Raw genomic sequence first — 23,818 nt, 5'->3', positions numbered from 1 at the left:
GGATGTCTCTCTTCATTTTATGGCTTCTCTCTTTCTTCCTCTAGGAGTAAAAGAAAACTCTGGAGAGCTCTAGATTAATCTGTGGGGGTTGACACCCCAGGAGCCCTGTGTGGTGATCAGGAGAAGCAGTTGTAAAAGGTCTTAAAACAAGTATCAGTGAGTCTGGCCCCCTAGCCCTGCCTCATGTGGTTCCATTCATTACTGTGCCCCTGCAGGGGCCATCTCTTGGGAAAGTGGGGAAAGGCCTGACGATGGCTGATGTTGAGTTATAGAGGATGTTAGAGCTGGAATTAATCTAGAACACCTGCTAGTCCAATTCTCTCTCTTGCTTCAAATATTTATTGAAACAGCCAAAGGAAAATCACCATATTCAAAGCAAGAGCATTGCTGGGAAAAAGGGAGGCGCAGGATCAACAGCAAATAAACCATTCATTAGTTTGGAAAGATGCAGCACATGGAGTCAGACTGAGAGAGGAGGGGCCCCTGAGAACTGAGAGGATGGTTCTCTCCAGAGGACGCCCAGCCTCAGAGCAGCAGGGACTGGCAGCAAGGCTGGGCACTGGGGCGTGAGCAAGGGAGGCAGCAGAATGTTGTTTGGACAGCTGGCCAGAGCTCCTGCATGGAGTGGCTGTCCCCACCATTTGCCTCCACCACACATGGCCCAGTGGAGGAGAACATGGACTCCTGAGCCAGACCGTGTGGGCTAGTCATCGGGCTCTGCAGCTCACCAGCAAGCACTATGTAAGTGTTTATTATTGTCATAGAAATGGACTGAAGGATTTGCCCTGCAGCCTCCCAACTTGAGCGACAACACAGAGCCATGGGTAACTCTAGACCACTCTTTCAAACCCCGAGGGGGATAACACAGCCATGGGAACCCTCTAGAGTTCTGTCTCCACTGAACCCTCTTCCCCAGTTCCCTACGGTAAATGCAGCCCCAGTGAACACAGATGTCCTGAACGAAGCACAGGCAGGTGCAGGAGCAGCAGGTGGCTTTTGGAGCTAGGTGCAGGAAGCCAGCATGCTTTCTTTACCTATGCAGGTAGCAGTGAGTCTGGGCTTGAGCACTTCCAAAGCCACCCACCTCCATCTAGTGGAGGGAGACAGCTTTCTGGTCTCTAACCCTGCATTAGGCTCAGTCTCACCTGCTCCTCCCAGCAAACAGGCCTTTCGGATGGAACCCTATGGCGAATGCTTAGCGTGATCTGATGTTAGCCAGCCAGTGCCTAGGAGGCCCCACAAGCCACAGCAGCGGTGGGTTTAGATCACCCTTAGTAACGCTGAGCAAAAAACGAGGAGCCGAGGAAGCAAAATGCGGGTGGTGAGCACAGCCAACAGCAGTGAACGGTGCCCTCCTCGTCTCAAATGAAACAGTTAACGGAATGAACATGAAGGAAAATTAAATCTAATACCCTTGGAGAGGATGAAGGGACTATTATGTCCATGACCCAATAGCATCTTGTGATGAAAAGTAAGCAATTAGAGAACAAAAAAGCTCATGGAAATGAAAAGCAGGATGGAGGAAATTAGAAGAAAAACCCAACAGAGACAACGAATAGCAGAATGGAAGAAAGCTAGTTAGTGACTCAGAAGATTAACCCCAGGGATCCCTACAGAACACAGGGAAAGAAACACAAAGTGAAAATTACACACTGAAATATGAGAGGTCTGGAGAAAGTTCTGGGAGATCTGTGAGGCCAGAGGAAGAGCAACGGGCAGAGAAATAATCTAAGCAACCCACACTGTGTCATTTATCTTGCAACAACCTGTCAGAACAGAAGGCAGCAATCACCCCCATTTTACAGATGGGGGAACTCAGGCTCAGGTTTGGAGAGAGAATTACTGGTGTCACCAAACTGTATGAGGTGGCCCTGGCCTTGAACCCATACATGCCAGACCCTCAGTCTGGTGCCTTTTCCATATTACCAGAAATGTCTCCAGGACACTCCTGGTCAGTATGTTCAATAACAGCACAGAGATACCCTGAGTTAAATCCGAAGTTACAGCCAGGGTTGACATGCTAAGGAGGCAGGAGAACTGCGCTGAGGGGCGACTGTCAGCTCCTACCTGGACTCCTGCCAGCACATCCACTGGTTTTCCTTCTACACTCTAGTCGGGTTCCCATGGAGGCTTAGCCAATATTAGAGCTTCTGAAAAAGACTGGGAGCATGTGAGCTTCTTTTCTTCTCCTTTATTTTCTTCTTTTTTAGTGTAAAGAACTAAGGACTTGGAATCGTACCACTTAAAATTGATTTACTCACGCCAGTCTTTTACCCTTTAATTGAATCAGTTAAATGGACTGAATAATAATTTAGTGTGAAGAATAGAGGACAAAATGCAGAGCACAGGGCTTTGCCAATATAAGTACACAAGGCCCATGCACACGGTTGTGCAGGTGGTGCACTGAGAAAGCAGGTGCCATTCACATTTGAGATGGACTCCATTCCTATGCTTGGGACAACATCCTTCCAGCAGAGGGCAGCAAAGGGCCCGATTTCAATGGCAGGCACCTGACAGGTAGAGGTAAATGTGTTTTGAGCATCTTCTTCTTGTTCCTACAGTTGCTTTTTATGGGTCAACAGAGGCCCTGGTATTTGTATTAACACTGGATGAAGGGAAGTGGATGTGGCTCAAGTGATAGAGCTTCCACCTACAGATGGGAGGACCCGGGTTCGATCCCTGGGGTCTACTGGTAAAAAAGAAGAGAAAGCGTGCCTGTGTGGCAAGCCAGTGCCGGTGAGGCGAGCGAGTGCCCATGTGGCAAGCCGAGTGCCCACGTGGAGAACCAGTGCCCGTGCAAGTGAGTCACACAGCAAGATGATGACTCAACAAAGGAGAGACAAACGGGAGAGTCAAGGTGAAGCGCAGCAGAGACCAGGAACTGAGGTGGTGCAGCTGATAAGGAACCTCTCTCCACATCAGAGTTCCCCAGGGTTCAAATCCCAGTGAATCCTAGAGGAGAAAAAATGAGAAGAGAAGACAAAAAGAGAAATGTATACAGAAGATCACACAGCAAATGGACACAGACAGCAAAAACAGCAGGGCGGGGGAGGGGGAGAGGAGAAGGAGGGGGGAAAAGAAATCTTAAAAAAAACACAAAATACTGCATGAAGAAGAGGGGATAACGTATGGATTTGACAGAATGGACCTGTGCGAAGCACGGAGGAGCGGGCATAGAACGAGGAGCCAGACCGACCCACTTACTGCTTCGTGGGACTTTTGCCCAGTAAACTGGATGTAAGGACAATTCATTAGAGTTTTAATTGCCCCAAAGGAAAAACGTGAGGGCATGTCTGGGAGCTCTATCCCCACCTGCCGGGACAGAGAAGGCTTCCCTTGGAGAGGACCTTGAAGGTGAGGCCTGAGGATGTGCAGAAAGGGGGCGGGTAGGGGATTCGCTTCCTGGGTTGGGGGACAATGAGGGACACCTGGAGGGCGCCCTGGGCAGGAAGGAGGGTGAAGCTTCAGGGTCAGACTGACCTATGCTGTGAGAAATCGGTTGTGGCTACCCTTGGGGTCGGGCGGCTGTGGGAAGAAGCAGGACGGGGCTCCCGGGGTGCTGGCTCTGCTCTGCCTCTCTGCCTGGGTGCTGGGTGCTGGGTGTTCCTTTGTGGTAATTCATCTAGCTGCACACGTACGGCCCATGCATTTTCCATACCTGCCCTGCCTCAAAGCGCTGCCTGCAGAGAGGCTGGCGCTTGAGTGGCGCAGAAGGCCGTGCACCACGGCTCCGCTGAGGACAGTCGCCTTAGAGACATCCCCCAGAAGGGGCTTCTTACAGAAGACGGCCGGAGCACGAAGCGGTGGTTCTCACCCGAGGCGATGTTGCTACCCCTTCGACTCCTCCCTGTGTCCATTAATTGTATGTATATTAACAGTGAATTAATTAGAATGTGAACTCCATGAAGGCAGAGATTTGCCTGTTGTGGTCACTGCTGAATCCCTAGAACCCAGGACGCATGCTGGACACACACCTGGCCACGTGATCCAGCTCTGCTGATGAACATAGCATAGTTTTGAAAATGTTAGAATGATGTTGTGTCCATTTTGGAATATCAAGATGTCTTAGGACTCCCTGACTATTAAATCAGTAGGTTTCTGGGGAGATGTTGGTTAGAACTGAGACCTCACTGTTCAAGCTGCAACCTTTTTGGAGACCTTAGACAAAATCTCAGGATTAGCTGAGAGAGAAAGGGGATTTCTAAGTTCCAAGAAGCACCTTCACCTGTCAAAAGAAAAGCTTGGCGGTTTGAATGTCAAATTTTACTAGAAGTCAATGGTGGAGAAAACTCAGTCGATGAAAGAGAGTTAGGGTCCTCCAGCCCTGGGGGGCACTGGGACTGGGAATCGGAGGAAGAGATGGGGGGGTGGGCGCGGGGGGCGGGGGCGGCAAACAGCTCCGGGGCCTCCTTCCAGTTCAAACCCCAAGACTGCGGGGTGCTGGAAGTAAGCAGGGTGGCCCATGTCCTAATTCATGTTGGAAGAGAACACCTCCTGGGGGGTCCCATGCCCCCATAAGGGCACGGAATCCAAGAGAATCAATCCCCAGTGCCCAGCATACCCTGAGCCCTCACTCAATGGCTTTGTATGAAAGAATTTAAAAAATGGAGGAGAAAGAGTGGGGAAAGGGAAGAAGCCAAGAGTGGAGAAAGGACGATGAAAACAAGAGTGATAAAGCAGAAAAGCCAGAAAAATGGAAGGTTTCTGGCACTGCAAATCACAGAGTCCTGTGTGAGGAGAAGACGCTTGGTCAGCAGGTTGGGGTGACGGCGGTGGCTTTGAAGGCACTGTGCCCCAGATCTAATTCCAGCTTGGGATTGGGTCTCTGCGTCCTGCCTGCTGTGTCAGGGTTACTTTGTCTGCTCTCCCCGGCTCGGATCCTGGAGTGGACCCAATATCTCAAAATCGTCTGATAGCTGTGCCCCCCTTCCAGCCCCATCTTGAGCCGACCCAGTGTCCGCATCCTCCCTTCTTTGTGGGGAGCAGTCCTTGGTCAGCCAAGGCAGGACAAAGGGACCAACAACTGCAATTTGATTGCTTACCTCTTGGGAGTCCTTTTTCCTGCCTTTTTTTTGAACTTGACAAGTTACAATTTTTTGTCCTCTTTTCTAAAAAAAATTTAAAAAAAGAAGAAAAATCATCTTTTATGGCTACAAATATTGATCTACAAGCCTGAGATGTCAATGATTTTTAAGTAAATTTTCTCCTATCCTGCTGTCATATTGGGAAGACAAGAAAACCGTGAGACCTGTGTGGAAAAACAGAGTATTCCATTTCACTTGGAAATGAAAAAGGATTGAATGTGATAGCTGGAAAATGTGCTTATTGAAATTTCTTCACTTAAGCAGCTCTGAAAATTCTAAAACTAATTGAACTGGTTTTCTAGTAATGCTAATTTTAGAAGTTTACTCTTTGCACTTAGTTCCCTGAAGGACATTGACCAGAGCTTCTCAGTTTTGCTAACAGGAATAAGATAAGGTCTCAAAGCAAAACCAGACAGAATGGTGGCAATTTTTAACTTTTCTCTGAGACAAAAAACTTGATATCCTTGAGCAGTTGTCTGAGGAAGAGGCCAAGAAGGCCTTGGACCTGCACAGCTACATCTAAACTGTGGTTATTAGTCACTGAAGTCAAGGAAAGTTGGACATGCTTGAGACAGCACGGGACTGAGAAATTGCACATACCCCCTGCCTAAGGACCCTGGCATCACTTGGTTATTTATTTATTTATTTTTTTGCTTTTACTTTTTTTTCTTCTCCACTACCCCTTTCTTTCCTTCCTATAAAAACCCTACTTCCTATTTTCACTTTGGAGTGGTTTTTGGAAAATCTCCCAGTTCCTTGCTTGTGTACTTGCGCTAAATCGCCTTCTCACTAAAAGACATGCTTATCTTTTGCAGCAGGCTCAGGTGGTCCTTCTACTGGAAATAGCCATCCTTATGGAAACAATGAAGATATAACAGATATAATAAATAATTAACATTTAAAATATGCAATTTATCAATTTAATAACCAATGTTTTAAAGAGTAGGAAAAAACAGGGAAAAATTGTTGTAAGCCATAGAATAGAAGGTTTAAAGGGTAAAAGATGAATGGATTTGACTTTTTAAAAAATTAAAAACTTTCTAAACTGCAAAAAACATTTCCAAAATGGTTCAACAATGATAAAACGAGAAAAATCGCAATATAGGAAATATATAAAGCACAAACATCCTTAATAGATGGAGCAAAAGATGACTAGTATAGTAGGAAAATGAGCAAAGAACATAAATTGAAAGTGCTCAAAGAGCATATACAAATAACAAGCATATTTAAAATCATTTTTAGACACACTAATAATCAAAGAAATCCCTTGTTTGGTTTTAAGGATACCCAAACCTTTCAAAAGTTTTATTAGGGAGCAGATGTGGCTCAAACAGTTGGGGGCACGCCTCCCACATGGGAGGTCCTGGGTTTGGTTCTCTATGCCTCCCTAAAGAAGACAAATGATGAGCAGACAATGAGCAGACATCAAGCAAAAAAACCAAACCAAAACAAAACAAAACACAAAACAACGAGCAAACAATGAACAGAAAACGAACAAAAAATCCAAAAAACGAGATGGGAACAGATGTGGCTCAAGCAGCTGAGCACCCGCCTCCCACATGGGAGGTCCCAGGTGGTCCCAGGTTTGGTTCCCAGTGCTCCCTAAAGAAGAGCAGATAACAAGCAAAAAACAATGAGCAAAAACAAAACAATGAAGAAACACAGACAAGGGAGTCATCCTGGAGTCGGGGGTAACAAAAAATTTTTTTTTTAATTTTAAAAAAAGTTTTATCAGGCCTAGTACTGAAGGGGATGTAGGAAATGAGCACTCACATTTTGGGAATGGGAATGTAAATTATACTTGGTAACGTATAACATTTAAGATATGCAGACTCTAATCAGATACTCTCCTGTCGGGAAATTAATTCTAAGGCAATTATTGAACAAGTGTGCAAAGATATAAATACACACAAATATCACTTTTATTTTCATGTAAAATTTGGAAATAACCTAATTGTCCAATAGGTGATTATTTAAGCAAATTGTGGTTAATCATACAATAATGTACTATATAGCTAAAATAAAGGAAACTAAATAGATAACATTGACATGTACTAAATGCACAATGAAAACAGTGATTTTCAGAATAGTCTATATAGTATGAGCTTATAGATACATAAAGGAAAAATATGACCACTCTTAAGGTATAAAAATAAGGAGAGGTGTTTTTTTTTGCATGACTTTTCTGTAAACCTACAACTTCTCTTAAAAAAAGTAAGATGAGGAAGGAGATTGGATAGGTGTTTAACTTTATAGTTTCTCTACTGTTTGCAGATTTTCTCAGGAACTTTGTATCACACAGGCTAGGCTAGGCTAAGACTGCACTAACAAACAAAACCAAATGCGAGTTTACTTCTTGGTCACACCAAGTCCTTTGCAGGCCTAGATTTCTCTGTAGGGCAGCTGTCCTCTTGGTGACCCTCTGGCACCTCTGCCTTCACACACTTCCACGGTCACAGGGGAAGAGTCTGGAGAGCTGTGCAGTGGCTCTTACGGGCTCTGAGCAGAAGGGACACCCCCACCCCAGCTCATTGGCCTCAGCTAGTGCCGGGGACCTGCCTCGAGCAGGGACCGGGCAATGTCACCTTCTAAGCCTGCAGGAAGGGAGGCAAACTGGAAACAGTGGAGAGCAGGATGATACTGCCGGCTGTTCCCCTTTATCTGATCTCCCCTTTTTCCTTAGCAAGGAAGCCCTGGAGTCTGAGCTTTGCACTTGGGACTCTAGAATAAAGACTACATCTCCCAGCCTCCCTTGAAGCCAGGTGTGGCCTTGCAACTGGTCCTGGTAATGAATGTCAGCCGAGTGACCGGCAGCAAGTGTCCTCTATTGGGAGAGCCACTGCCTTCTGTATCCTTGGATTGCTCCCCTGGGTCCGAGGGCAGGCTTGCTGGCAGGACCCCAGTGGAGGCAAAGCCACGTGCTGAGGACGGGGGAGCCAGGGACAAGCACTGCCATGCACATCACCAGCCCGTGGCCAAGGGAATGAACTTGCCTCTTGTTCTAGCTACTCTTTTGGGGAGTGGTTTGCTGCCACACACAGCAACCTAATCCCAGTGGTTATGGCAGATGGCTTACATGAGATGGGAGATTTTCTGTGTTGAAAAAAGTCCAATCACTGCTTTGGAAGGCATAGGTCTTTTCCTGGCTACGAAGTGTTTTTTTTTTTTTTTTCTGGTCTAGAAAGGCATAACAAACAATAAGACTAGCCTCAACACGATTAGATTAGTGAATGGCAGGGGAAGGATAGAAGGATTGAGAGGTGACTGCTAATGGGTAGGGGATTTTTTTTTTTTTTTTTTAGCAATGAAAATGCTCTACTATTGATTGCAGTGATGAATGCACAACTCCGTGATTATGCCAAAAACCACTGAAGGTACAGTTGGGATGAATTGAATGATATGTGAATATATCTCAATAAAATTGCTTAAAAAAAAGAGTAACGTCCAATCTAACTAACATAGACCAGAAAGGTTCTTCTTGATATTTAATACTTACTCCTTTGCTCAGGAGATTTTTGCGAAGAGGGTTTCTTTCCATCATCTGTGGAATCTGGAAAGTAACAGAAAGAAATTTTTAAAAAAGCAAGCTTTAAACTTTGTGACAACAATTATTTCTGACAATGTTGAATTGACAAAGGTTTGGCATTTTTATCTCTGTCCCTTCCTTTCTATGGAGAATGATGGCTCCCAGCCCAGGCGGCCAGCCATTAGTTATCCATACGACCTTGGAAAAGCCCATTCTTCCTTTATTTGCCTCAATTTCCTATATGCAAAAGTGGGATACATTGTTCAATCTTCTCCAGAGGTTGTTGTGAGAATTAAATGAAATCATCTAGGAGAAAATCTGAAATACCACCACCAAAGTAAATGCAATGTAGGAGAAACTGTTAAAAATGATTACTGGGATTTTGGGGTGGTCACATTGAAATTACCCTTTCTTACAATAACTAGTGATGCGTCTTTTGAGAGTTCTGTGAACTCGTGAATCTATGACCATATCAGCCACAAACAGAAAACACACTTCTCCCCACTCTAGAGAGCGTGGCACGAACTTACTATAGAAATGCACATAACGGTGAGGAGTAAATGGACATGCACATTTTACCAGCACTTGCCCACAACAAGAACCACGTCCACTGCACATGCTTATTCATAATATTCATCTGTGTTTATGATGGGCTATTCCCTCCCTAATTTTCCCAGAAAGGTCATATGAGAAACATGGAGGCTGGGATCGAGGAAAACACTTGGGCCATGGGAAGGGCACGTTAAAAACAGTGCCAAGAATATGCTTAGTGCCCATTCTCAGTGGAGGAGATAGTGTCCCCAAGGAGGTGAAAATTGTTTTTTTGGGGGCGGGGTACACAAAAAAATCCTACTCTTTTTATGTATGACACATAGATACACGTACAGCACATAGAGGGATAGTTAATGTATTTGTATTAAAATGTCTTGGGAGGGAAGGGTCATGGTTAAGAAAAAAATACCTAAGAAGCCTCCCTAGAGGAGTGATAATGAAAAAACCATTGAAAAACACTGGCTTAGAGTAAATTTGGGCCCCTGATGACTGCACCCCCAGACTTGCAACCTCTTGACCGTGCGCCATCCATGGTGGCAGATGCCGCGTCTCCTGAAGGTGTCTCCTGGGTACTTGCTGCTTCACTCATTTCTGAAGTGTCATCATTGATGTCTTGAAAAAAAGCAATGCCCTTTCAGATCTCCGTAAATGCCCTCTGGCAAATTCCACGGGGGAACCTCCCAGAGAGCCAGGAAAGACCGTCCACCTCTGGAGCTGAGGGCTGGAGGCGGCCGAGTCTTGTCCGAGGCTCCACGGAGGCCCCTCTGAGAATGTGGCCACCGCGCCGGGGGCTGCTCCGTGCCTGGCCTGCCTCCCCCTGGGCTGCTGCCCTAAGAGACCTCCACGGCGTCCAGGAGGAAGGGTCGTCCGAGCTCCGAGCCAGTGGCTCTCAAAGTGAGGTGTGTGAACCCCTGGGGTCCCGGGACCGCTTCCAGGGGATTCATGAGGTCAAAACTATTATCAAAAGACAAACTCGCCTTCCTTACTCCGCTGACCTTTGCGCTGATGGAGCAAAAGCAACGGCAGGTAAAACCGCTGGTGCCTGAGTACTAATCTGAGAACGGACCTCAAACCTCAGGACTACGCCTTGTATTCTTCACCGCCACATACTCACCATTTTTTAAAAAAAGCCAGTTTCATTTAAGAATGCCACTGATGAAGGAATACAATGATTAATTTATTAAGTTTGTATCCTTGAGCAGACATCTGTTAACTATTCTAGATGAAAAAGTGGAGAGGACATCTAAAGGACCCCTGGTGCAAACTGAAGTGTCACGGCTGTCCCAAGTAAAATACTTGTGTGATTATTTGAGTTGTGAGCTCACTGTATAATTCAGTGAGCCAGTATCTTCTAAATGACCATGGCATGGTGTTATAAAATCTTGCATGTATTAAAGATTCATCCAAAATGCAAGATAGCATAGTCTACCTCAGCGCGCCAATGAGAGGTGTTTTTTTCCTTTGTTGTTAGAAGGTACCGGATTGAACCTGGGACCTCGTATGTGGGAAGCAGGCAGTCAACCACTTGAGCTACATCCACTCCCAACATAATGCATTTTATTTTATTTTTTTTTAAGATTTATTTATTTATTTTATTTCTCTCCCCTTCTTCCCCCACCCCAGTTGTCTGTTCTCTGTGTCTATTTGCTACGTGCTCTTCTTTGTCCGCTTCTGTTGTTGTCAGCGGCATGGGAATCTGTGTTTCTTTTTGTTGCGTCACCTTGTTGTGTCAGCTCTCCGTGTGTGCGGCGCCATTCCTGGGCAGGCTGCACTTTTTTTCGCGCTGGGTGGCTCTCCTTACGGGGAGCACTCCTTGTGCGTGGGGCTCCCCTATGCGGGGACACATAGTGGCACAGCACTCCTTGTGCACATCAGGACTGCGCATGGGCCAGCTCCACACAGGTCAAGGAGGCCCAGGGTTTGAACCACAGACCATGTGGTAGACGGACGCCCCAACCACTGGGCCAAGTCCGCTTCCCCACAATGCATTTTAATGTAACACAGTACACAAAGTTGATTGATATGGTTTCAGAGTGTGCATTACAACTAACCTTTAAGAAATTACCACGTGTCAAGTTTGGGTGTAAAATCAACGATAGATACCTACAATTATCTAAAAAGACTTAAAATACTGCACCCTTTTCAATGACATATCTGGGTTTTCTTCCTCTACTTCAACAAAACAACATATCGTGACAGATTGAACCAGAAGCAGATCGAAGACTCTTTTATTAAGCCAGACATGAAAGGGATCTGGATAGGAATGAAAACACAGTGCCATTCTTCTCACTAATATGTATTTTTGGTTTTGGAAAATATTTATTTTTCATAAATATATGTTATCTATGTTAGCAAGTAATTGGTTTATTGTTGTTACTTTGAAAGGAATTAACAAATATTAAAACTCTCCATCTTAATTTCCAATAAGGTAAATATAAATATGTATAACTCGCATAAACGAAAGCTCTTTGGGGTCCTTATTAATTTTAAAGGGGTCCTGAGTCCAAAGATGTGAGGCCTGCTGCCCCGGGCACAGCTGCTCCGTGCTCTCCCACAGGCCTCTTGCCCCCTCGCCATTCTCCCTGCCCGCCCTCCTACCACCACTCACTTCCCACATCTGCCTTACCCTATGCTGCTGCCCGAGAGATGCCCTCACCCATCTATCCCAAGGGCAGATGCCGCCAGAAGACTCACCCTTTGCTTTAGATGTTTGGGTATGTTCAGTCCTTGCCATTTGGGACCTCGTTATGATCTTCGAGTTATAGGTTGAGTCCTCCTTCATTTGAGTCTGCTGATCCCCCACGGGGGCCTTCTTTTGGGGGGCCGCTGGGTCCAATGGTAATAGTGAACAGCTTCAATTGGGGTCATCTGAACCTCCACCCCATTGTCCCCAGCCCTCACCCTTTCTGGAGCTCTCCTGACCCCTGTATCTCACTTTTCGTCTGCTATTTCTGTCCCCATTCTTTCTTCGGCTGTGTGCAGCTTTCCTTCTCCCTGAAACTCACCCTCTGTCCTCATTTCCTTTACCACCTACTGAAATCAGCCCGACAGATCTGGGGGAACCCAAGAGCAGTGGGTCTATTTCCTGCTGGTATGACAAGCTGGTGGCTGCATCAGAATAGAAATGGCCAACCAGGTGTATGGTCCTTCTCCAGGTTGTCCCAGGGCCTGAGTGCAAAATCCCAGTGTTCCCATGTGTCCTCTAGTGGGGAAGGTATCCAAGACTTGAGAGGCAGGGACCTCCCTGCCACGGAGGCGGCTACAGCGAGGGTGGGCTGGAGGGTGAAGCGGAGGTGAGAGGCTTTGCAGTATGAGGAGGACAGCAGCGTCGGCTTCACTGTGTGGATGAAGAGACCACCCCTCTCCCCGGCTGTGGCTCTAGAAGCCAGTGTCTACAGAAGCCAGGACCCAGAAGGGCAGGATGCCTCTCGGGAGGATGCCTCCGCCTGGCCGGTGGATGCCCGGGCACCAGTGCCCGTGGAACTCAGGAGGGCCAGACCTTTGTGAGGAGGCACACGAGCCTGGCAGGGAGCACCAACATCGCATTTACTGAAAAATTTATCCAAAAGAGCCTAAAAGTTGCCCTTTGTTGGCAAGGTGAATTTTTTTTCCCCTCCATTGCAAAAAGACGGCTTCAGGGATGATCAGAGTTGTTACAGAAAATTTAAAACTCCTCTTTTTCTCTTTTTTGCCTACAAGAGTGTGGTAGGAATATTTTCAGCACAGCCGTGTTCTTTTTCTCTGAATTTTGTATCTCTTTTTAGGGATTTTTCAATAAAGGTGATTAATTACATGTAAAATAAGGTGACTCCTAAAAACACCTCTGTAAGACTTTTCATTTAAATATAATATGAAGACATTCAAATTTGGAAGGCCCTGACATCCCCTCCCCTTTGGGTAGTCAAGCAGAGAGAAGGCTCGGCATGCCATAATTAGCTCAACAGAACAGGCTGATCTTAGACCTGGGACTCTAGCAGCCTCCTTCTAACAAGGGTGTTTCTCTGGCAGTGTCACTGCTGTTGAGTCAAATCGATGATCCCTGTCCCCACCCTATAAATACGTAGAGCACGTGGGACTGGGCATCGCAGCACCGCGTAGCTGACCACGGGGCACACACCATCCACGTCCGCCCTCAGCTTGGGAGAGTAGTGTCTAGGGATTCCTAAGGGTTCTCCTTCTCTGCTTTGAAGTTTCCCCCAAATACCTCTAAGTTTTTATCTGCACCATGTAGTGTCAGTGGTGGGTTTTGCGACCCCTTTGCATGATGCAAAAATAAATTCACTAACTATGCTTTGTCAGATGGTTATCCAAATTTGGGGATACAGAAAATATGGTTCTTTTCTTTTTTTCTTTCATTCAAAAAATAATTAATGCCTCACTTGTGCCTGGGTTCAATTCTCAGCCCTGGTACCTAAAAAAAAAAAGGGGGGGGGGAAGGGAAAGGATAATCTTTTATGGCTATAAACAGAGAGATGCCATGATTATCGGTCAACAGTTTACAGTTTTTGCTTTTGGTCTTCGAATCACAGTGATTAAGAGGTCACTGGTAGCCTTAGAAGATGTTCCTTCATGGAGCAACGGGTTGAGAAGAAACTCTAAAGTGGCTGAGGAGAGAGGGAAGTAAGTGAGGAAATGGAGACAACGAGTTTAGGGAATGCAGTCAAGAAGACTGGTTGTGAAATGAAGGGAGAGGTATCGAGGCAGCTGAAATGAGATGGGGGTCAAGGGAAATTTCCTTTTATGAACTAGGGAGGGAGGCTTGAATATGGACTAAATGCCGATTCTTTTGAGAGGAAGGTGCTGCATATTCAAGAGGGAAGGGATATAATCAATACTGTAAGGCGAGAGGGAGGAAAAGGGAACTGGTAAGGACTGGGCAGATGCAGTTAGGGTTTGAAGGTTTGGCAGCAGGAAGTGAGAGGATTTCCAACTGATGTTTTTCTCTATGTTGTGGAAGGCAAAGTGTTTGTTGGGAAAAAGAGAACAAAGTTTGAAAGGATCACTGTAGAAGGCAGGAGAACAGGTTGACCATAGAATGAGATGAAATTGTCATGCAGTGTGAAGGCTCTATTTGAGCTGGCATCATGAAGACACAGTGGCACACTCAGCCCTGCTGTGTGACTCTCTCCAGCAGTGCTTGCTTTACAGCTGCAATGGGGTAGAGGCAGATAATTAGGTTCCTGCAGGACCTGCTGGAAAATTTCTAGGAAAATCTAGGCAAGGCAGGTTGAGATACTGACAAAAGGTTCTTAAATGAGGGCTCTCGGACTCTAAGCAGGATATGGAAATATGGGAAGAAATGACGGTAGATTGAAAGAGGGAAAGGTTAGTGGACTGGTCATCCGAATGAGGTTGAAGAACAGCTGCAGAAAGAACAAACTGCAAGGGAATAGTTAGGGAAATATATTTTTGAATTATTTTTTAAAGAATGGGCTGAGGAGGAGAGAGAACAGAGGTCGAATTCCAGCTGTGTAAGAAGCGAGTTTCAAGGATAGGTGTCAAGAAGGGAATTCTTAAATGAATTATAGGAGAGTTGGGCCAAGTTTGAATGGTGGAAGGACTGTGGGTTGCCTTTGGGCATGGGAGGCTAAGATCTCGGGGGGTGTGTGTGGGGGCACCTCATTCAAGATGAACAGATGAAGGATTGGAGAGACCAGAGTATTGGATGGGTTGTCTGGTTCACATGTACCTTGAAGGCACCCAGGAGGATGGCAGGACCTGAGGAAACTGAACAACTCTTAGACTTTGGGGTCTGCCAGGGAGTGATGGGGAAGTCCGTGGATGATAGGGTTGGAGACAGAGAGAGAGAGCAAGTGTTTCACCTGAATGCTTGCACTTTAAGGAGGTTGGCAGGCAGTGGACTGGAGGGGTGAACACCAATCTGCCTCCCACCCTGAGGTATGAGTGATGGGAGAGACTATACAGACTTACTCAAGAGGAAGTGGTATTTTCTCAGGGCAACCAACTTGCAGTTAAAGAAGGGAAGTACAGCTAAGACTCTAAAAAGTTGTGGGTAGTAGGAGACTTCCATGCTTTCAAAAAAGGCTATTCTAATGGGAACATAATTCTATGGTCCTAAATACATTCTGTTTTCCCTATAATTTGATAAAGTCCTGCAAGGAAGATGTAGAGAATGGGAATTGCAAAAGCAAAGTGTACTGGGCATCATGACTATGACCAAAATGTGGGTGCTATGGACAAGATATGTTCAGAAAACAGAAAGCAACTATGATTTCACCTTCCTGATAATCATAGAAGGCACTCCTTACCTTTCTTGTTTGGAGAGGTGTTGGGTGCCTGCTGGGACTCTTCTGGAGCATTTGGTTTGGGAGAATCATCTCTTACCACTGTCAAGAGAAACAGAATTCATTTCAGAATGAACAGGTAAGCAAGTGCCAAGAGAAATCAAAGGGAGAATTAGAAGGGTGAAGAATGCATGTCGCACTGGGCTGGGAACGTGCCAGCCCTCGGGGCTCCCTGGCTCTGCCTTGGTTTGTCTGCTTGTGATGAATTTTAGTGACCCGTGTGACGGTCACACTGGCCTGGGGACAACTGCCCTGGAGTGGAGGTCTTTCTGATCCATTTAGAGAACAGAAGTACTGGGGCTCCCATTAGCCTTTGCTCAGCGAATGAAACTGAGAGCAGTGGTAGGTGGTGACTTTGAATTCTGATGTCTAGAGTGAAGGGTGATGTCTTTACTGTATGAAAAAAATATGTTATTGCTTAGATGTCTGTGCACAGATATTTAACTGCTCTGTCTGAATATTTCACCTTGGAAACAGTGAAGGAGCCTCAGTGTAGTACTTCCTAGCACCTGTTAATAGCAAGTATATACAAAGTTCTATTGCTAATTTTTGCTGTATTGAGGAAGACAGAAGGACTTAGAGCCATAACAAAGACTCATCTTACATAAGGTTGCCACATTCTTCTTATTTAAAGAATGCTATGAAATCTGTTTCAAATTCGGTGGAAAGTTGCAAGCAGTTATCAGACCTTTGAAATTTTTGTATTGATTCAAATTATTTGGATAATATCTACTTTTAAAAATCCAAATGATATAGAAATGACCAGCAATAAAGCAAAAGCACACTATAGTCTGGTGGCAACTAGAAAGGATTGTCCATGTCTGGTACACCCATTAATTGTTAGGACCAAACCATGAATTTGCCGATTTGTTTTGCATTTTTACATGCAGCTTTGAACAAACTGAATCAAAGTGGTTGAGTCAAATGGTCCTGCCCAAACTCAGTCTCCTGACACCTCCCCCTGGGTTCCTGCTACAACCTCTGGTGTCAAGTGAACATTCTCCCTTTGCAAACACCTTAGTGGCATTTGGAGCCCATGGCTGGCAGGGAAGAGTGGCTCCAGCTCCTTGTTGCCAGTGTCCCCCTCCAAGTCTCTCCAGACCCAGCCCCCTTCCCCTCCCTAGGGACTCTGTCTTCACCCATGAGCTCAGGTCTCCTGCCTGTGCAAGCTTCCTGAGTACTGGGTGAGTGACTGGAAGCTGGGCCACATGGGGAGGGGAGCCTGTCCGTGAGGACCCAGTTGGCTTTTCCTCTTGGTAGGCATGAAAACAAAGGCGAGCTTAAATCATCTAAACCCAGATGGCCTGGCACAGGGGGTGAGGGAGTGTGGAGCATCTCTTGAGAGTCTTGATCTTTCATTTGGAGGGTAAGGTTGTTACTGGACAGTGAGAAGAGGAAGAAAAAGAATTTCAGACCCAGGACCAGCCACCAGCAACCAGAGTGAGAAGGGAGAACTCTATCCCAGCTCTGGAAAAGAGCCTGGCAGGCCAAGCACAAAGGCCCAGGGCAAAGCTGGCAGAGAGTGGAAAAATGAACAATCATTTACTTTCAAATAGTTACTTACTGACTTAATAATGATACTTAATTTTTTTCCTCTTGAAAACCTAGAAGATAAGATCTTTCACTGTTGTTAGATTCCCAACTCTGTTAACCTTATTTGGATGGCATGTGCTAGAAGAGCAGAGAAAACATTATTTGGATCCAATATGAATTCTTGCTCTCAGTTCTGGAGGGTTCAGGATCCACACTACCATTTTTGATAGCAACCAGTAATATACCAATGTTTTATTTAATGTAATTAAACAACTTTATAATGATGGCATGGGGTGGGGGTAGGGGGCAAGTGACATAATTTTAGAAGCCAAATCAGGTCTAGCAGCCTTTTAAAACACGTGTTGTCCTTTCTAATCGCTTCCACAGCATTGCTCTTAAAATCCAAACTGTATAAAAATGTATAAGGATGAAACTGAAAGGCCCCCATAGCCTTTCATCAATTCAGAACAGTCGTTTTCCTTTTGACAGGGCTGTTTGGACATCACATCACCAAGCTGCCTGTGGCAGGGTGTCCTTGTCAAGCTCTCCTGTGTTGGCTGGTGAATCAGACCCCCCTCTCTCATGGGTTGAATTCAGTCCCGGCCAAAAAGACTTGTTCAATTCCCAACCCCTGGTCCTATGAATGGGACCTTATCTGGAAATAGGGTCTTGGGAGATGTGATTAGTTAAGATGAGGCCAAACTGGATTAGGGGGGCCCTGATCCAAGATGGCTAGAGTCCTCATAAAAAGGAAGCTGGGACACACAGACACACTGGAGAAGGGCGTGTGACGGTGGAGGCCGCAGGGGTTGGAGTGATGCGCCTACCAAGCCGAGCTGCCGGCAAACAACAGGGGACAGAGGAGGCCCTGCAGGTGTCACACCTACCGCTGCCCTCCCACACCTTGGTTTCAGACGTCAGGCCCCGGAACTCTAAGTTGATTAAATTTCCATGGTTTCAAAGTCACCTAGTTTGTGTACTTTGTTACGGCAGCCGGAGGAAACAGACTTCCTCTTGTTTCTTTCTCTTTGTCACACCCAGTTCCTTGTCCTGGGGTTCCTGCCACTTGGCCTCTTAGTGGGCAGGTGTGTGTCTCTCCTCATAGCCACCGTGAGCCAGGCTGTGCCATCCCTGGCCAACACTACCTGGCACAGTGCCTGGGGGCAGGATGGGGCCCTGTCAAGAGCTTTTCCCTTCATTTATTTTGGATATCAGGTTGTCATCGGTCACTGGCGAGAGAAGACAAATCCTTTCAGATCACGGGGAGCGGGGTCGAGGGAGGGTGAGGGGTAAAGATGTGGGGTCAGAGGGAGCATCACGGCCCGCGGGTGGGGGCGGGGGGTAGCCTCTGTGTATGGGGAGGTAGGTGCATGCAAGGGGGCCAGATCAGTAACAAGATGGGGCCCTGGGGTTCTAGGCAACACGGCCAGGGGCGCCCCAGCCTGGGGATACACGGGTGTTTCTCACCTGGAACGGTCCTTCTCTTCGGGATGAATCCAGGGAGTGCCGGGGCAGGGTCAGAAGGGTTCCGCGGGCCAGCCAGGGTCTCTTTGCTTTGCTGTGCAGATGCTTCAGACTCACATCTCCTCGCACAGGGCGGAGGGCTCGGGGGCGGTGGCTGGGGTGGTGGTAGCGGCAGCAGGGCCTGGAGGGAGCTCCCTTCAGCTGGGTCAGCTGGGGTCGTGCTGGGGACTGGTTTGGCTCTGCTCCCCTCTCCACAGGAAGTGCCAACTGGGATTGGTGAAGGAGCATGCATCAGCACCCTGGAGATGCCAGAGTATTTGGGGAACGGGAAGTCTTAATTCATGACTTCCAATATTGGATGGGGCATGAAGTTACTCTTTCTCCCCTGGAGATCCAGATTCATCATCATCACAGGTCCACTCGTGGCCCCTTTCTATTTTATTTTATTTGGGTATTCAATATTACTATAGCTGCATTTAACCCCTGATCCTAATGCCAAAGCGGTTTCACACATAACCTTGCATTTGACTTTGTTCATAGGGATTTAATTTTCTCTAGTATTCTTTAGTTTTGATTTCATAGCTAGAAGTTAGACTATTACTATACATGCTATAGTGTTAGTAGAGGTCTCTTTTTTAATGAATAAACACAGCACACGTCCCTGGAGCACATAAGATGCAAGCCAGATTCCTTAGCATGGTGTGCTAGGACTCTTACATTCTGGTTCCCATTCATCATTGCAGACTTGGCGTGTACCTCCCCTCCCTCTACCCCTCACGATCTGACCACACCAAATTTCTCCCCTGTCCCCAATACCCCATTGGCTTTCCACACGCTGGTCCCCTGAATGGCCAGTGACAGGATTCTCTTAAGATTTTTCTCCACCCTGTATTTGTGAAGTAGGGTTGCCCCAAGTGGTAAACAGAAAAGAGAATGTAAAGTCCGATTTCAGGGAGCCACCCAGCACCAAATCCAGAGTTGCAGGTGGAGGTAGACGCTGGCGTTTAGCTGGGTCAGGGCGACCCCAAGCGCCTGGTGCCTCTGGCTCGCAGACATTCTCAGCACCGCCTGGAACACCAGGCCTCTCTGCTCACTGCCCTCACTGCCCTGACGCTGCCGGAGACGTGGGCATGAACGCAACCGCCCCTGCCTGGACTTTGGTCTTTTCTCTTCCACTGTCCCTCTAGCTCCCTCTGTGGAGCCTCTTGATGGTGAAGTATCAGAGAGCAGATGAAGCACTGTCAACAGGGGTGACCCCACTAATGAAAATGTCACAGTCCAGGGACATCTGTGGATGCTTCCCTGTCTTGTTGGCTAAATGTACCATTTGCTCTGGCCAAAGAGAATTTTTTTACACCTAAAATATTTTGCTGCTTGCCCTTCTTACCCCACTTCTTTCTTCCCAGCTCTGTCATGGATCTTCCCCTCCTTCCTTATTTATCCGGCTCGCTCTCCTTTGCAGTGCTCTCAATGCTCCGTTTCTTACTCAGACCCTCTCTTTCTGCCCCTCTGCCCACAATTCCCCTCTCTTCCTCTTCAGCTGCTTTCCCTCCCTCTGTCCCTTACAATCTGGCTTCCAGCTGGTCCCTGTTTAGAAAAGTAGTTAAAATCTTGAGCTCTGGCATTGGGACACCCAAATATGTCTCCTGGCTCTGCTCTCAGCAGATGTGTAACTTGGGGGAAACTACCTCTGAGTTTTAATTTTCTTATATGTAGAATGGGTATAGCAATGATGTCACAGGATTGTTTTAAAGATGACATGAGTTAACCATTTAAACATACTTAGGATAATGCCTGGCACATAATAAGTACTCAGAAGAAAATGACACTTATTATCTATCCCAATCTGTGTCTCTTCTTCTCTGGTTCTCCACAACCTGGTCTCTGAACTTGGCGTTTCTGTCATTTTATGCATTCCCTAGAGGTTGCCCAGAAACTAAACTACAACTTTCTTCAAACTTATGGAACAAGTCAGACAGAAGCATTTGTATTACCTAGAAATTCATCTTAGAAAACTGGGATCAGAGTTGCCAAAGGACTGCTCTTTCTGCTACACCCATGAGAGACAAAGGTTCACCCCTTCCCCAAAAGAAAGCGGGTGAAGAGGTGCATATTCCACAGAGCTGAAAAGAAACCCCAAACTTTTGGCACAGTAATTTCTCATATGCATCTACAGTCCCCAAAGTATCCAAAAAACTGCATTACCACTTCTGAAGCTCCTAAGAATCGTCGTTAGTTTGGGGTACTCCTGCAGATTAATTTGGCTGAACAGTGTCACCAGAAGTGACAAGTCAAAAGTCTCCTCCAGTTTGGTGAGAAGGTGGTACACCACTTTGGACACAGGGATCAAATTTTCACAGGCTTCCAGAGATTCCTTAAACAACGGAAGGATTAATAGATATGATTATAAAATTGAATGGAGGGTTACTACACATTTGTGATTTTCTAAGTTGGAAGAAAGCCATTTCCCTCTTTGAAGAAGGAAATCAACATAAAATATACAGTCAATTCTTCAAAGGTAGAGAGGCCACAGTTCCACATGTTTTCTTTTGGAACTGTGCATATATTTGGACGCCCTGTCAAAGGAATAAATAGGCCAGCCTTCTTTATAAGTAAGCCTGTTTTGTGAACCTTACTTTCAGGTACAACTGAGGGAATAGAGAGAAATCTTAGGAAGGAAAGAGGGGTCAAAGTAAATTACTTTTTAATTAATTCTTTAAGGCTCTGGCCAGGGAACTTCTGACAATAGTTGGTCAAAAGTGGCGATTCTATTGATTGCTCGGTGGCCTCTTATCTCTCTTGGACTTGAGATGGCCTGAATGGTCCAGCCACAGGGAGATTATCTGGAAAACTTCACTTATGAAAATAGAGCCAAAAGGAGAGAACTTGTTTCAGAAATATTTATTGAGCACCTACTAGATCTGTGAGCATAGAGATCTAGCAGTCCTTGGGCACATAGATGAGAAGATGGACATTAGGCAGTAAACACAAATTAAATAAATGCCCAGTTACTAATTATGAGAAGTACTATGAAGAGAAAGCAAAGATTGCTATGACAGAGTATACTAAGGGGGTCTAAGTTAGATGGGCAGGTCAAGAGGGCTCTCTGAGGAGTGACCTAAAGGAGGAATTGGGTCCATCCAGGCTAAGATTGGAGGAAAACTGCTCTATCACTTCTCTGAGCCTAGGACTCAGGAAATGCTTGAAAACTGCAAAATTGTATGGGGAGAGCACCATTTTTGCCCACCAAGCCTTATCTCCTAGCACCTGCCTTGCCTCACATCGGAACTGACAATGGGCCACAAGTTCTTCAGTTGGGAACTGGGGCAGTCCCTTTAGCAGGTGGAAGGGTGGCCCCCAAAAGACACATCTACTTGGAACCTGGGAACACGACCTTACTTGGAGAAAGGGTCTTTGCAGATGTATTTCAGTTAAGGATCTTAAGAGGCAAACATCCTGGATTAGGCTGGGCCCTAAACCCAATGACCAGTGTCTTTAGAAGAGAAAAGAAGAAGAGAAAACACAAAAAGAAGAAGGCGCTGTGAAGACAGAGGCAGAGAGGGATGTGTCCACTAGCCAAGGACCACCAAGGACTGTAAGAAACTCCCGGAGGCATCGAATGGATTCTTCTTCAGAACCCCCAAACTGCTGACACTTTTATTTCAGATTTTGGCCTCCAGAACTGTGACAATAAGTTTCTGTTGCCCTAAGCCACCCCGTTTGTGTTAATACAGCCCCTGTGATACCCTTCCTCTCTTCCCCTCCCCAAATCCCCCTACCTTCCATGATGGTGAACATGCCTGGGTTGGGCCTTCCAAAGCCCAGAACCTCGGGGGGCTTGAGTTGGAGGCCTCAACACCTGGGCATCCTGGCTGGGGGCTGGGCCGCCACGGGAAAGAGGTCAACGCCACTCACCAGGTACGTTCTCTCGGTGATGAAGGAGTTGTCGCGGAGGCCTTCGAAGAAGGGAAATGGTTTGTGGATGGCATAGGAGATCTCCAGTTTCTGGTATCGGAAGTGCTGATGAAGGGCTTTTTCCAAGGCCCTGGAGGCGGTGGACATTCTGTGGAAAGAGGCATCATGCAAAGGGACCCTGAGACCCTGGAGGCTGGGGAGCTGCTCTCTGCATTAAATGGACATCTAAAGACAGGCACTCCGGTCAAGCGGCATCCCTGCGCAGTCCCCAGGACAGCAACTGCCTGAAAGCCTCTTCGGAATAGGAAGCCATGACACCTCCCAGCCGCAAAGGAAGTGGAGAGTGACTGACGATCGGGTGCCCAAATCCCAAAGGGCTGCTGGTAAGCATAAGGCAGGTATCTAAAGAGAGCTGACATTTAGCTTTGTTCTCAGAGTTTCACACACACTATTTTTTTTTTTTTTTTGAATGGCACAAAACCCTTGGAGATGGTTACTATTGCTACACCCATTCTACCAGTGAGGAAATGGAGATGTCGAGAGGTTTAATAACTTGTCCAAGGTGGCACAACTTGGAGGTGGTCAAGTTGGAGATAAATTCTGTCCTTCTGGCTCCAGGCTGAGAATCATAAGCACTCTGCCCGACAGCCACACGATTCAATATGATCGCCTGGCATATGCTAACAAGGCTCAGGAGATAGGGACTGCCTGGGGGAAGGAGAAAGGCTGGAAAATAGTTAGAAATTTTAATAAACCACCTGCAACCTCGGACACACAAATCGGCCACACGTAAATAAAAAATAAAAAAACCTGGGGGATGTGAAAGATGTGATTAGTAAAGGTGACTTAACTGATTTATCTAAGTCATCAATTTTGCATCTCAGAACAGATGTTGCACAGTGTCCCATTCCCGTGAAGCACTGATAAGAATTGACCATTAATAGGTCACAAGATAACACAGGTAAGTGATAAGGCAAGAAACTTACCTACTATGCTCACTGGCAAATTGCCAAGGAAAGGGAAGCACAAACAAAAAACTCAACCACTAGGGAGTTTTACAAAACAAACCAAACATGGATACCATTTTTCCAAATATATTTTATGTCAGAGAAAATCAACACTGCTATTAATGATCATTTTGAGGCATTGGATTCCAGCGGCAGATAAAGCACCTCGTCTGTCTCTCCTTATTCACAAATCCTTTAAATTTAGCAGAAAACGAATGCATCATAAAAAATAACAATCCGCAGATGCACTGCAAAGCAAGAAAAGACACCAACCAGGGGATTTGCGATTGGGAGGAAGTCCCAAGGAGATCAGATGGGAGAGAAAACTAGCATCTACAAAATGCATAGGAGTAAGATATTGCAAAGATAGGCACAGCGCCAGAGAAACCCGGAGCTCAGAATGAACACCTGCTAAGAAGAGGAAGGGACTCT

The 23,818-nt window shown here is 46.2% G+C and overlaps 1 protein-coding gene across 9 annotated transcripts in view; it reads right to left on the bottom strand.

Annotated features, from left to right (window-relative positions):
• Positions 1-23,818, bottom strand: part of SP110 (SP110 nuclear body protein) — a 61,028-nt gene that overhangs the window by 32,145 nt on the left and 5,065 nt on the right. For 7 of the 9 annotated variants that reach the window (XR_011649187.1, XM_012524073.4, XM_012524074.4 and 4 more), the window contains exons 2-8: positions 22,380-22,527; positions 20,670-20,838; positions 18,468-18,731; positions 15,432-15,509; positions 11,857-11,988; positions 8,581-8,634; positions 5,043-5,108 (exon numbers count right to left, since the gene is read on the bottom strand). Coding sequence is in view for 8 of the 9 variants with exons in the window: in XM_012524073.4 (XP_012379527.1) it covers positions 5,043-5,108; positions 8,581-8,634; positions 11,857-11,988; positions 15,432-15,509; positions 18,468-18,731; positions 20,670-20,838; positions 22,380-22,526 (910 nt within the window). In the remaining variant the exon portion in view is untranslated. Of the gene's footprint in view, positions 1-5,042; positions 5,109-8,580; positions 8,635-11,856; positions 11,989-15,431; positions 15,510-18,467; positions 18,764-20,669; positions 20,839-22,379; positions 22,528-23,818 lie in introns of those variants that run through there. The other 2 variants (XM_004455455.4, XM_071216067.1) reach the window with 2 other exon arrangements.

Source organism: Dasypus novemcinctus, chromosome 7 (assembly GCF_030445035.2).
Source record: "Dasypus novemcinctus isolate mDasNov1 chromosome 7, mDasNov1.1.hap2, whole genome shotgun sequence".
Taxonomy (NCBI): domain Eukaryota; kingdom Metazoa; phylum Chordata; class Mammalia; order Cingulata; family Dasypodidae; genus Dasypus; species Dasypus novemcinctus.
This window is presented reverse-complemented; position numbering and strand designations above follow the sequence as displayed.